The 13,286-nt window shown below is 36.4% G+C and overlaps 1 protein-coding gene across 3 annotated transcripts in view; it reads left to right on the forward strand.

Annotated features, from left to right (window-relative positions):
* Positions 1–13,286, forward strand: part of SLC7A2 (solute carrier family 7 member 2) — a 74,297-nt gene that overhangs the window by 41,965 nt on the left and 19,046 nt on the right. For 2 of the 3 annotated variants that reach the window (XM_033400644.2, XM_004277177.3), the window contains exons 2-7: positions 1,606–1,996; positions 2,476–2,631; positions 5,836–6,001; positions 7,154–7,287; positions 8,573–8,795; positions 10,648–10,787. In XM_033400644.2, the coding sequence (XP_033256535.1) occupies positions 1,621–1,996; positions 2,476–2,631; positions 5,836–6,001; positions 7,154–7,287; positions 8,573–8,795; positions 10,648–10,787 (1,195 nt within the window). In that variant the 5' untranslated portion in view covers positions 1,606–1,620. Of the gene's footprint in view, positions 1–1,605; positions 1,997–2,475; positions 2,632–5,835; positions 6,002–7,153; positions 7,288–8,572; positions 8,796–10,647; positions 10,788–11,043; positions 11,181–13,286 lie in introns of all 3 variants that reach the window. The other variant, XM_004277178.3, reaches the window with a different exon arrangement.

Genomic DNA, 13,286 nt, shown 5'->3' on the forward strand with positions numbered 1-13,286 from the left:
AGCACAGGCTCCGGACGCGCAGGCTCAGCGGCCATGGCTCACGGGCCCAGCCGCTCCGCGGCATGTGGGATCTTCCCGGACCAGGGCACGAACACGTGTACCCCTGCATCGGCAGGCGGACTCTCAACCACTGTGCCACCAGGGAAGCCCTATACTACTGTTTTTAAATGAAATAAGTTTTAATAATAGTTTTCTTTTATAGAGATTAAGGTCGAGAAATGTTCAAGGATTTATTTCATAGGATAGAAAGCCCTAAGTTCTTCAGAGAAGATGTCAAGCTGTGATCTCATGAGTTTAAGCTATTGATAATGAGTATAACAGGATTGAAGGGATAACATTCAGCCTCTGTAGATCATTGTGCAATCAGGGTAAACATGACTCTGAACTTCTAAAAGTTAAATACATTTAACTTTATTGACTGAGAAGCTGCATATACTATTATATTCCCTATTCCTCAGTTATTTCTTAGTCTTCTGAATTATATGTCTCCGTAGACAAGGCCATATAGTGCCTTTTCATTTTTATATTTCTTTTGTATATAAGTTGTACATAGTCATTGGAGGTAAATTTAGAAACATATTAGCTATATAATATATATTGTATATTACCAATATTACTGTTAATATTTTGGTATATTTTGCTTCAGACTTTTTACTGTAATATGTGTATTTTTTCCTTACTAAATCCATGTTTTATAACCTGACGAATTTTTTTTTTCAGTGTTAGGTTGTTGGGCCTGTAAGGTATGGGGAGTGAGACCTTCTGTCTACCTTATTCATTCCATTTAAAAAAGAATATATCAAACTTGGCATGGACTTTGACTTTATTTATTTATTTAGAAATTGCAAGTAAATACGAATAAGCATGTGTGTTTTATTACAAATGCATACTTAAAGCGTAAGTGAATAGCAGTTTTATTTAGAAAATTCTAAGCATGTTTTGGGGGGAATTCTTTTAATTCTAAAAGGTTCAAGTGGCTCCACATTAAAATGAACAATGAAATGAAAGCAGAGCTCACACATATTTGATAAAGCTGTAGACCACATAATGATGGCGTTTTTACCTGCTTTTAGGCAACACCTAGAATGTAAGTCTGGTAAAGCTGGAGGCCATACCAGCATTCCACACCATACTAGACATAATCTTGGCACAATCCCTGGCATGTAATAAGGCTTAAAAAAATATGAATTCAAGGAATGATTGAAGAAAAGAGACAGAGAGAGAACCAGAAAGATGAGGTAATTTACCCCTTTGCCTGAAGCAACGACAAATAAGCCATCTCTTGGAATATATTTCTATCGGCATATCCTTAAAAATTGCAACAACAAGCAAAAATGGCAAATCTTTTTAATCTCCCAAGGCTCCTATTCCTTTGCTCCCCAAATAAGTCATTTGTGGCAGATCCTTCTAAAAGGCCACATCAGAGTGAGCTCTGAGAAAATCACAGCTTTGGCTCATTCAGCCCTCCTTCTGATTGCTCCGGGCCGCACCTCCAGCAAGGAGTAAAAGCAATCAGGTGGCACAGCTGTGCGGAGAAGCTGGGAGGGTAACTGGACGGATGACAGTTCCAGATCAGCTTTTAACCCCCTCCCTTCTCTTCTTCAGGTTGCCATCTTCAGAATGATTCCCTGCAGAGCAGCACTGTCTTTTGCGCGATGTCTGATCCGGAGAAAAATCGTCACTCTGGACAGTCTAGAAGATACCAAACTGTGCCGCTGCTTATCCACCATGGACCTCATTGCCCTGGGCGTTGGAAGCACTCTGGGTGCCGGGGTTTACGTCCTCGCTGGCGAGGTTGCCAAAGCGGATTCTGGCCCCAGCATCGTGGTCTCCTTCCTCATCGCTGCGCTGGCTTCCGTGATGGCAGGCCTATGCTATGCTGAATTTGGGGCCCGAGTTCCCAAGACTGGGTCTGCCTATTTGTACACTTACGTTACTGTCGGAGAACTGTGGGCCTTCATCACTGGCTGGAATCTCATTTTATCTTATGTGATAGGTATGTTTGCAAAAAATCAACCAAATTGGGTAAAATGGTAGAAATGGCACTCCTGAATCAGCGGCCTTAGGGTTCTGTGATAGGTCTGCATTAATTAGCGACTAGGTGATCAGAATGTATCTGTTGATCCCTGCGTGTCTCATTTTTCTCATCTCTAAATAAAGTGTCTCCTTCTAGTTGCAAAATTCAGTGATTCTGCTTCATCTCTGAATATGCCATCACTTAGTGGGTTTGAAAACCTTTCTTAAAAAACGATAGCTCTTTAATGCAAATAAAATTGCCTGATTCCACAGTTATGGACTTGAGCATTTCATTGCTATTGTGTAATTATAAAGTTATCAAGATAATTTTATATGTGATTAAAATGTTCAATTCTGTCTGAACTAACCCATGATTATCCTAGAATAGAGTAGCAAAAGATGTTATGTTAATTTTCTCCCACTGACCTTGTATTCTCTGAACGTTCTGTGTTTTGGAAGGAACGTCAAGTGTTGCAAGGGCTTGGAGTGGCACCTTTGATGAACTTCTTAGCAAACAGATTGGTCAGTTTTTCAGGACATACTTCAAAATGAATTATACTGGCCTTGCAGAGTATCCTGACTTTTTTGCTGTGTGCCTTATATTACTTCTAGCAGGTAAGAAAACCAATTACACTTCTCCCTAAGATGAGCCGGGCTAGTTGTCCCAGGAAAATAGGTTACCACTGAATTTGGGACCTGAGTTCGAAGGTTAGGCAGCATACTTATACACATAAGTTACTATTGGACATCTGTGGGCCTTGTGACTAGCCAGAATCCCATTTTATCTTCTGTGATAAGTATGTTTCAAAAATAAATCTAAATTACATGGAACGGTAGAAATAGTACTTCTGAGTCCGTGACACCTGGAATGCACTAAATAATCAGATATGGTACATAAATTTTATAATACTAATTGGAGATTTGCAGGAATGGCAACAAAGCTTCAATAAGGAAGGATATAAAATTTTTGGCGTTATTTCATCTTGTTAGTTACAACTAAGGATATTTGCAAGCATACTGTTTCTAGAAGAAATTCTGTCCTTCTATTTATGCCTATATAATGTAGACATCTGGTTGAAAAAGGGAACATATTCAAACCACCCGTCATTTTTTTTAATGTAGACATTATGGAGACAAACATACTTGATAGTAGAATTTTCCTGGTTTCATCAGTTGTGTAGCATAATAGTTTAGAAAGGCATAGGAATTAGAGTGACCAGGTTTTCAATTCTACTCTGCCACTTACTATCTTTAGAACATTGAGTGACGTAATCTTTCCATGACTCAGTTTGTTCATCCATAAAATGAGGACGTCAATGTTTATCTTGTGCAGGCTTTTTGCTTGCTGCATAGGAAGCTCTTAGATGGCCGGCAGTTTTATTTTGTAGGCATAGCTCATCCCTGCTGTCCCCTAATATTTGTTTTAATTATTTGAGCGTTTTCAATTTTGATTGTCATCCTACATGGCACTCCTGCTTAAATCCATCAAGGATTGCACTAAGAATAAAGTCCATGTTTGTTCCCATTTCCTGGTTGATAGACCCTTGCTTTCCTGTCCAACCTTATCACTAGCTACTTTCTCCCTATCTTTCTATAATTTTTCCTTATAAAATTACATAATTAAAAAAATAACTTTACCCTTTAAAACGTTAGCCATTAATTTAATGTTTTAGGTAGGGATATGGGTAGGGACATGAACAAAATTTATAGGTCCAAGTTATTTGGCATTTTCCTTCTAATGTCAAGAAAAATTGCATGAATTGTTTTTCAACAGGTGATAGGTTTTATTTGTTTCGGTTTCTCAACCGCCTAGCTAACATTAAATTAGTTACATCACATTTTATTTAAGGATGGTTTCAGTGACCTTAAATATTCAGCTTTAATCTCTAAACGATGAGAAGCATGTAGTTATGACACAGTTTCAGTCATTAAATTCCATGGCATGACTCAGGCCTTGGCCTGTATTTTATGTCCCATGTTCATCAACCATCATGTCTTTTCTTTCAGGACAGGCTAAGATTACATAACAACTTTGTTCTTAGAAACTTCAAAGACCAAAACCTCCTGTTGTAATCTTTATTCATATTGTAATGCCAAATGTCTTGTCAACTGAGGCTGTTGTTTTATTAAAGATACAAGGGAAGTGTATGCAGCATTTAGATGAGAAGGCTAATTTACTGGTGGGAGTTGGGGATCTCAGAATGGAGAGTGCACTTGGGGTATTGGGAAACTTTTATAAAACTTGGCGGTGGCTTTGTTATTTTCCCAAATGTGTAGTAGTATAGTGTATATTTCCAAGGTGTAGAGTTATATAGTGTTTCCTAATCTGACAGATAGTCACAGAGTCAGTAATTGTACTGACAGAGTCAATAATTGTACTGACCATACAGTTTTCCTTTATATTAGTATAGTTGTATTCTTGTATAATTCTGGGAACTATACAGGTAGGAGAATGAAATTCAGCTTTTCTCATCTCTACTTGGATAATTTTGTTTATTTGATCATGGGTGGTACAGATACGGGGAAGAAGCAAATATGTATGTGATATAAGCCTTTCATCACAGTTATTTCCCCAACAGTAAAAAGTAAACTTTCTTCGATTCATAATTCATATCTTATACAAGATGTGTTAAAGATATAGATATGATAGATATAATCACGAAAGTACTGGAAGGAAACAAAAGTGAATGTTTTGGGGTTAATATTAGGGAAAATCTTTCTAGAGGTAGAAACTAAAGAGGAAAAATTTATATTCTAAAACTTTCTTACATGTTTAATCAACACTAAGATTAAAAGTGCATGATAAATTGGAGAAACCATGCTCTATACATATACAGTGAGAGAGCTTATAGCATTATTGTATAAATAAGTCTTATACATCAATATGAATAAGAATAGCCTAATGGGAAAAAATGGACAATTTAAATTGGGCCAAACTTTCTGGAGACTGTTTTGATGGTGTGAACCAAAAGTCTTACATAAAGTGTATACCGTTGATATGGTATTACCTTATAGAAAATTATTGTAAAGAAATAATTAGAAAGTGTAAAAAGATGTTTATAAAAGGATGATTAGGTCAGTACTGTTTATAGTTGTAAGAAACTAACAGTGACCTGATTGTCTGTAAATATAGGAGTAAAATGTAGTGTCTCCATATAGTAGAAGAGTCTGTGATGGTTAAAAATGAGGTTATGTGTTTGTTGACATGTAAATGTGTGCCTGTGTGTCTTTGTGTGTGTGTGTGCAAAATTCTGGAAAGGAAATTACACTTGATCTTTATTTCCTTTCTTTTTTTTTCTTTTCTGTATCTTCAGGTTACTTGAATAGGAAATTGATTGCATTTACAAGCAGAATATAAAAATAAAACTATTAACGTGAATAGATTTAACAAAGTATTTTTTGTCATGACCATTGAATCATTATTTTGTTTAATGTATTCTGTAAATATGAGGCAGACAATATGATTGAGCTTTTACTTTAAAAATTTTTCAGCCGTTAACCTTGAAATGGCTTTTTAGAACAGCATTTCATTAAAATTAAGTACTTTACCTACCCATTGATAATAAAAGCCAGTTACTAAATTGATTCATTTATCAGAGAGTTTGGGATCTCCTGGCTATGAGCACAGTCTGCATTCTGAAATCAAGTTAGTTTTATTCACAGTTAGGTGACTAAGAACTCTCAATAGAAAGGGGTAAATGTCAGTTAAATATATGAATGCTGATGAAAGGATATCCTAAAGCTCGTAACTGTCTCAGAATGCTGTTGCCTTTTCCTAAAGGTTAGGTAAACACTAAAATACCCTTTCTTTTTCCATAGGTCTTTTATCTTTTGGAGTAAAAGAGTCTGCTTGGGTGAATAAAGTCTTCACAGCCATCAATATCCTGGTCCTTCTCTTTGTTATGGTCGCTGGGTTTGTGAAAGGAAACGTGGCAAACTGGAAGATTAGTGAAGAGTTTCTCAAAAATATATCTGCAAGTGCCAGGTTAAATATTCGGGTTTTTCCTCTCCTATTTTGAGGTTTTTTTTAAATATTTGCTTGCTTTTGTCTTATGTTACATTTTCCTCTAGAAAAACTGTTCTCAGACTTTTTGCTTCAGAGAACTTTCTGAAGGTCTGTTCTGTTTCAAGACTGTTCTTCCTGAATGCATAGGTGTGCTCACTACGGAGCAGCTGCTTAAAGCCATGCAGTTGCTGGTTCTTAATCTCAAGCCTGGCTCCAGTTTTAAGGAAGAGCAAGGACAGGTCCTAACCATTGGAAGGATGGTTTTTTCCCTCCAAAGATTTGTCACCTCAAAATAACAAAGAGCATTTCTGAGTCATGCATCCTTTAGTTTTTCCTTTGGGGACACTCTTTGGTTCCATTGCATCCTTTCAACCTTGTAGTAATTTTCACGCCTGCTGGTTTTCTTGAGAATGTTATTGATTGCATAAGCAGAATTGTCTATGTATTTCACTTTAAACCTGATAATCTCAAATATTAAATTAATTATATATGAAAGGTTTCATCCTAAGATTTATTTAAGCATAATATTCCTATGTGTAAATAAGATTACAAAAATGTCTGTTACATGAAGTCATGTACATGTACATGTTTTTCTTTACATATGTTGTTTGTAGCCATTCTGATGAGGCAAAAATTTAGTATCCTCTGGTTTTATATAATTTTTCGCATATAATAGAATATTCAACTTCAGTATTATTAATCAAGATTAGAGAATTTTATTTCACCTTGTCAAAAGTCCTCTTAGTAAATTTTTCAGATGTACAGTCTGCCCCACTGTCCACAAGAAGAGAAAGTTTCTTGTCTTTATTTCAAATCATGGCCCATATATGGGGTCTCTGTTCTCAAAATCCTGCCTGGCTATGAGTTCCAGCCAGAGTGGAACTGAGTCTTCTGCTTATGCTAATCAGCCTCTAGTTGAGTGCTGGTAACCGGAGAGGGGTGCCATTATTGAGAACACCACCCCATCCTCTAGGATAGGGTGAAAAAAATCAGTTTACCTTCAGTTTTGTACACATCAGCTTCCAAGGGCTGATGAACACAATAACCTTCCGAGGCTAGTTTGAGACAAATTGCTTGAAGAAGCAGTTTTCTAGGAAAATGACTTTCCAATGTGCTTCTTCTCTTCCTTAGGGAGCCACCTTTTGAAAATGGAACAAGTATCTATGGGGCTGGCGGCTTTATGCCTTATGGCTTTGCAGGAACTTTGGCTGGGGCTGCAACCTGCTTTTATGCCTTTGTGGGATTTGACTGCATTGCAACAACTGGTAAGAGCAAACTCTTAGCTCTATGTCGAAGGAAAAATTGTTCTTTGAACCACATGAGTACCCATAGGTGACAACAGAGGTTCAAGGGAAGAGAGTGGAATTTGGGATAATAAGGGCTGGTTCCAGATCCAGAAGTAACACCTGCTGTATAAAAAGAAACTTAGTGAAACTCTCTGAGCTTTGGTTTCCATATTGGTAAAATCAGGAGAGCAATACCTACCTCTCAGATGTTATGAAGGGTACCTAAGATTATGAAAAATACTTTGCAAGTTGTCAGCTACTTTATAAGTGTTGGTCATAATTACTACCCTTAACCTTTGGTCTGAAAGTGCTTTGGTCGGAAAGTGCTATCACAGTGAGTAACAACGATGATCATGCTCTTAAATTGTTTCTTCTTTAACAGGACAAAATACGTTGTGGTAATTCTTTTCTCTTTATCCTGTACAACAAAGTAATCATGCTACAATTAGTTAGTCTCTAAATGCTTCCTCTGGGTTCACATTATTGCATGGCCTTATAATTGACCATATTTTGGGTGTTTCAACTGCCAAATTGTATTAGAAAGATTGAAAAAGTGCCGTTTTTTATTAAAACTAAAATTTAATATAAATCAATGCACTGAGTAGAAGTTTGTCTTCATATATATGGAAGCCTTCATAATTAAGGGCCTGCAGAATGCCATGATGTGTAATCTCTGTGGAGGAATCATTTTCCAAATGGATTAAGACTTCTGTTCTATCCCTAAACATTTAATAGTGCTGGGATAACATATTTTTTCTTTCTGGAAATGGGAAACTGACTTGCAGGATTTCTTGCTTTCTCTTCTTGCCTCTGGGCTTTGATCTTTTTTATTTTATTTTATTTTATTTTTTCTTTTTTTTTTTTTTTCCGGTACGCGGGCCTCTCACTGTTGTGGCCTCTCCCGTTGCGGAGCACAGGCTCCGGACGCACAGGCTCCGGACGCGCAGGCTCAGCGGCCATGGCTCACGGGCCCAGCCGCTCCGCGGCATGTGGGATCCTCCCGGACCGGAGCACGAACCCACGTCCCCTGCATCGGCAGGCGGACTCTCAACCACTGCGCCACCAGGGAAGCCCGGGCTTTGATCTTTATGTGACAGCACAGGATCCTCAAGAAGAGAAGAAACGTCATGTAGCATAGATGGAGCAAGCTGAGAAAACAGAAGGGACAGAGCAGAGTAGAATTACTATGAAGGAGAAGAAGAATTCATGTTTTCCCTATTCATGTTTTATTAACTACGCAAATCTTTCGTTTATGTTTCCTTAGGTGAGGAAGTCCGGAATCCTCAGAAAGCTATTCCTATTGGAATTGTGACTTCTCTGCTCGTTTGCTTTATGGCCTATTTTGGGGTCTCAGCAGCTTTAACACTGATGATGCCATACTACCTCCTCGATGAGAAAAGCCCCCTTCCTGTAGCGTTTGAGTACGTTGGATGGGGTCCAGCCAAATATGTCGTTGCAGCAGGCTCCCTCTGTGCTTTGTCAACAAGGTACGTTGCATTGCCTTTGGGGCAGGGCTGTCTGGGCTACTGCAAAGGTAGTCAGTGCCTAAAGAATTGCTTTTGTATGTTTTAAAAATAATCCTAATAGGAGGAAGACATTATACAACTGTATTCTCTGAATGGTTCGCCCAAATTGCCATATCAAAATCTTAAGTGATAAAAACGTTTCCCCCGTCAGTTAAAACTCAGTTTTTCAAGATAATGATGATCCAAGCTTCTGTGGATATATATGGCATTAATACACACTTATTATATATTTCATACATATTCATATATATATGTGTACTGTAAAACTTTACAATGCTTATACTAGTATGTTCCCCTGCTGGCTTTGGTGTTACTTGTAGTGCTACAGACAATTGAGACCTTATGTGCAGACTTGACATTTTCTGCTGTCTTTTAAAATAATATCAAGTCTGTAATGAGTGGAAGCTATATGCTGTGGCATTGTTAAGTATAATGTGCTTTTTATTATGAAGCACTGAGACTTTTTCCTGTCAGCACTGATCAGAGTGAATTTGGTGTAGAAATGGAAATTACTGTTCTCAAGTTAATGGTGGAAATTTGTATAAATCTATGCGAAAAGAATAGTTGAATCTCAAGTATTCAGATTTTCAGTAGCTGCTTATTTTATTTATTTTTTTCAGTAGCTGCTTATTTTAATACTTTATGATTCGTTTCTCAAGTTTCCTGAGCTACTCATATTTTAATTTAACATATGATCATAAGATATTTCATTTGAGTTTTATAGTGTGCTATACTTAGAGCATTCTTACGAAGAGAAAAATTAATCTCTGCTTGATTACTAATTTTCTAAAAGTCTGAAATTGGAAAAAGAATTTTTTTTGTATAATTCATCAGCCTAGCTTTTTTTCCCCTCAAACTCTCTTTTATTTTGTATTCAAGATAATATTAAGCAGCAATTAGAAATTACCCCTGTTGGTTTCTTAGCCATCTGCCAGTGTTGAGGTTTATTCTAAATAGTTTCAAACAGTTTCAGAAATCTGAACTGTGGTGATACCTTGCCACCATGGTCTTAGAAGAGAGATGGACAAAGATTTATTTGTGGCCAACTCAACCCAGCTTTATTAAAAGATAAAGAAGACGGATTTAAAAAATATATTTTACTTACTTTCTCTTTCAGTGGTTATTTTTTACAACTAATTCATGTATGGAATGATGCAGCCAGTAAACACACAAGTAATTCAAAACATCTAAAGCAAAAAATCATTTTCTTAAACTGCACTGTTACTAACGTTTAATTGTGGCTGTTTTTATGTACTAAATATACAGTGAGTTGATTTTTTTGGTGTCTTTTTCTGTCTTGATTATCTTATGATGCTAAGAATTATTAATTTGATCAAAGGTCACACTATATGAGGAAAAATAATGGTAAAATAAATATGAAAAATGTGTAGTTATTGAATAAATGAAGTGGCTATACTATAAAATCAAATTACTTAATCTTTCCTGTAATTACATATCAATTTATAAATTTTATTTTCTAAGTTAAAAATGTCTTAATGATATAATTGGGTTTTTTTTTGTCTTAATTCCTTAGTTTTAATCTAGTAGTAATCATGGGCCTGCACAAATTATTTGCAGTATTGTTTTTAGTCTGATAATTGTGCTGGGCAAATATCTGTAAGAGAATAATAAGTAGCACAATGGTTAATTGGTATCTATTTTTAAATGCCCAATCATAATACATTTTAAAAATAACAAGACTTCATAATCACAGCTGTGATGCTGAGTTTTATGCGATTACTTAATTTCAGTTCTGGGATGTAATCTTGCATGAATGTGTTTGCCATACTGCATGTGTTTGCTTTTTATTCAGTCTTCTTGGATCCATTTTCCCAATGCCTCGTGTAATCTATGCTATGGCGGAGGATGGGTTGCTTTTCAAATGTCTAGCTCAAATCAATTCCAAAACGAAGACACCAATAATTGCTACTTTATCATCGGGTGCGGTGGCAGGTGAGAGAGTTGACTTTTATTAAGTAAAGGGGGATCTTTTTTCATCGAGGATTCTGGAAAAAAAATGGAAAATTAGGTCGTTTTCTGTTTTTATATATGTAAAGATTAATAACTTTTTTGTGAATATTTCCGATTTTGAATTTCTTTTTTTGCTATAGGTTCTGTACTTTAGTGTGTCCAGTCTTTACCAGTATATACTCATCTAGAATAATACTTGTAATAACTCACATGTGGATTATGAATTTTTCTGTTCTAGTCTTCTGGGTTCCATGTTTCCTTTGCCCCGAATTCTGTTTGCCATGGCCCGGGATGGTTTACTGTTTAGATTTCTTGCCAGAGTGAGTAAGAGGCAGTCACCAGTAGCTGCCACATTGACTGCAGGGGTCATCTCTGGTAAGCTTTACAAACATAGGATTCTTCAACATTGGACTTGAGCATTTTATGCGCATGCATGGACTTATAAAGAGGGTCTGCTTGCTGTGCATGTAAGTTAAGAACAAAATCACTGATAAATTAGGGTATAAACATTGGAATCACATCTGCAAATTGTGGTGGCGGTGCTCTACCGAAATTCATAACTGACCCTTTGGGATTTGGTCCTATTTCGTTATCTTAACCTTTGGGGCTTCTAACAAATGCGCAAAGGTTTGTAATGGTTCTTCACTATATATCAGCTATCAAATGCTTTTCAGATCGATGAATGACCACATAAAATTATTTATTGACACACGAAATGTTAATTAAAGAATGATTACTTAATACTTGAATTGTTAATTAAAAATAATGATTCAATATTTACTTTTTTGTCCAGGATTTAAGTTGAATATTGCTAAACGACCATAGGATTTTTGAAAAGCTAAAGTTTACCCATTCTTAATTAAATATAAGAAATGTCAAAGATAATTTATACTTGGTCATTGTTATCACTGCCCTCAGTATGGTGGCTAACCCCACTTCCTGGGCCATCATGGTTCTCTAAGAGTTACTAATACCTATATGGTCATAAACCCCATTAGGAATCTATTTTCCCTTTCAACAGTTTTGATATTAAGTCATGTTAAAAAAAAAAAAAAAACTCCATTTGCCTACCTTTTGGCATGTCATAATATCCACGTAAAATGCTTTTGGACAGATCCTTTTTTTTTTCTCACAGTTCTTTTTAAATTTTTTTAATATGTCTTTATTGGAGTATAATTACTTCACAATGCTGTGTTAGTTTCTGTTGTACAACAGAGTGAGTCAGCCATATGCATACATATATCCCCATATCCCCTCCCTCTTGAGCTTCCTTCGCACCCTCCCTATCCCACCCCTCTAGGTACTCGCAAAGCACCGAGCTGATCTCTCTGTGCTATGCCACTGCTTCCCACTAGCTATCTATTTTACATCTGGTAGTGTATATATGTCGATGCTTCTCTCACTTCACCCCAGTTTCCCCCGCTCCCCGTGTCCTCAAGTCCATTCTCTATGTCTGTGTCTTTATTCCTGCCCTGCCACTAGGTTCATCAGCACCATTTTTTTTTAGATTCCATATACGTGCGTTAGCATAAGGTATATGTTTTTCTCTTTCTGACTTACTTCACTCTGTATGACAGACTCTAGATCCATCCACCTCACTACAAATAACTCAATTTCGTTTATTTTTATAGCTGAGTAATATTCCATTGTATATATGTGCCCCATCTTCTTTATCCATTCATCTGTTGATGGACATTTAGGTTGCTTCCATGTCCTGGTTATTGTAAATAGTGCTGCGATGAACATTGTGATACATGACTCTTTTTGAATTATGGTTTTCTCAGGGTATATGCCCAGTAGTGGGATTGCTGAGTCATATGGTAGTTCTATTTTTAGTTTTTTAAGGAACCTCCATACTGTTCTCCATAGTGATTTTATCAATTTACATTCCCACCAACAGTGCAGGAGGGTTCCCTTTTCACCACATCCTTTCCAGCATTTATTGTTTCTAGATTTTTTGATAATGGCCATTCTGACTGGTGTGAGGTGATACCTCATTGTAGTTTTGATATTTCTCTAATAATTAGCAATGTTGAGCATCTTTTCACATTCCTCTTGCCCATCTGTATGTCTTCTTTGATGAAATGTCTATTTAGGTCTTCTTCCCATTTTTTGATTGGGTTGTTTTTTTTTTGATATTGAACTCCATGAACTGTTTGTATATTTTGGAGATTAATCCTTTTTCTGTTGTTTCATTTGCAAACATTTTCTCCCATTCTGAGGGTTGTCCTTTTGTCTTGTTTATCGTTTCCTTTGCTGTGCAAAAGCTTTTAAGTTTCATTAGGTCCCATTTGTTTATTTTTGTTTTTATTTCCATTATTCTAGGAGGTGGGTCAAAAAAGATCTTGCTGTGGTTTATGTCAAAGAGTGTTTTTCCTATGTTTTCCTCTAAGAGTTTTATAGTGTCTGGTCTTACATTTAAGTCTTTAATCCATTTTGAGTTTATTTTTGTGTATGGTGTTAGGGAGCATTCTAATTTCA

The sequence above is a fragment of the Orcinus orca genome, chromosome 21 (assembly GCF_937001465.1).
Source record: "Orcinus orca chromosome 21, mOrcOrc1.1, whole genome shotgun sequence".
Classification (NCBI taxonomy): domain Eukaryota; kingdom Metazoa; phylum Chordata; class Mammalia; order Artiodactyla; family Delphinidae; genus Orcinus; species Orcinus orca.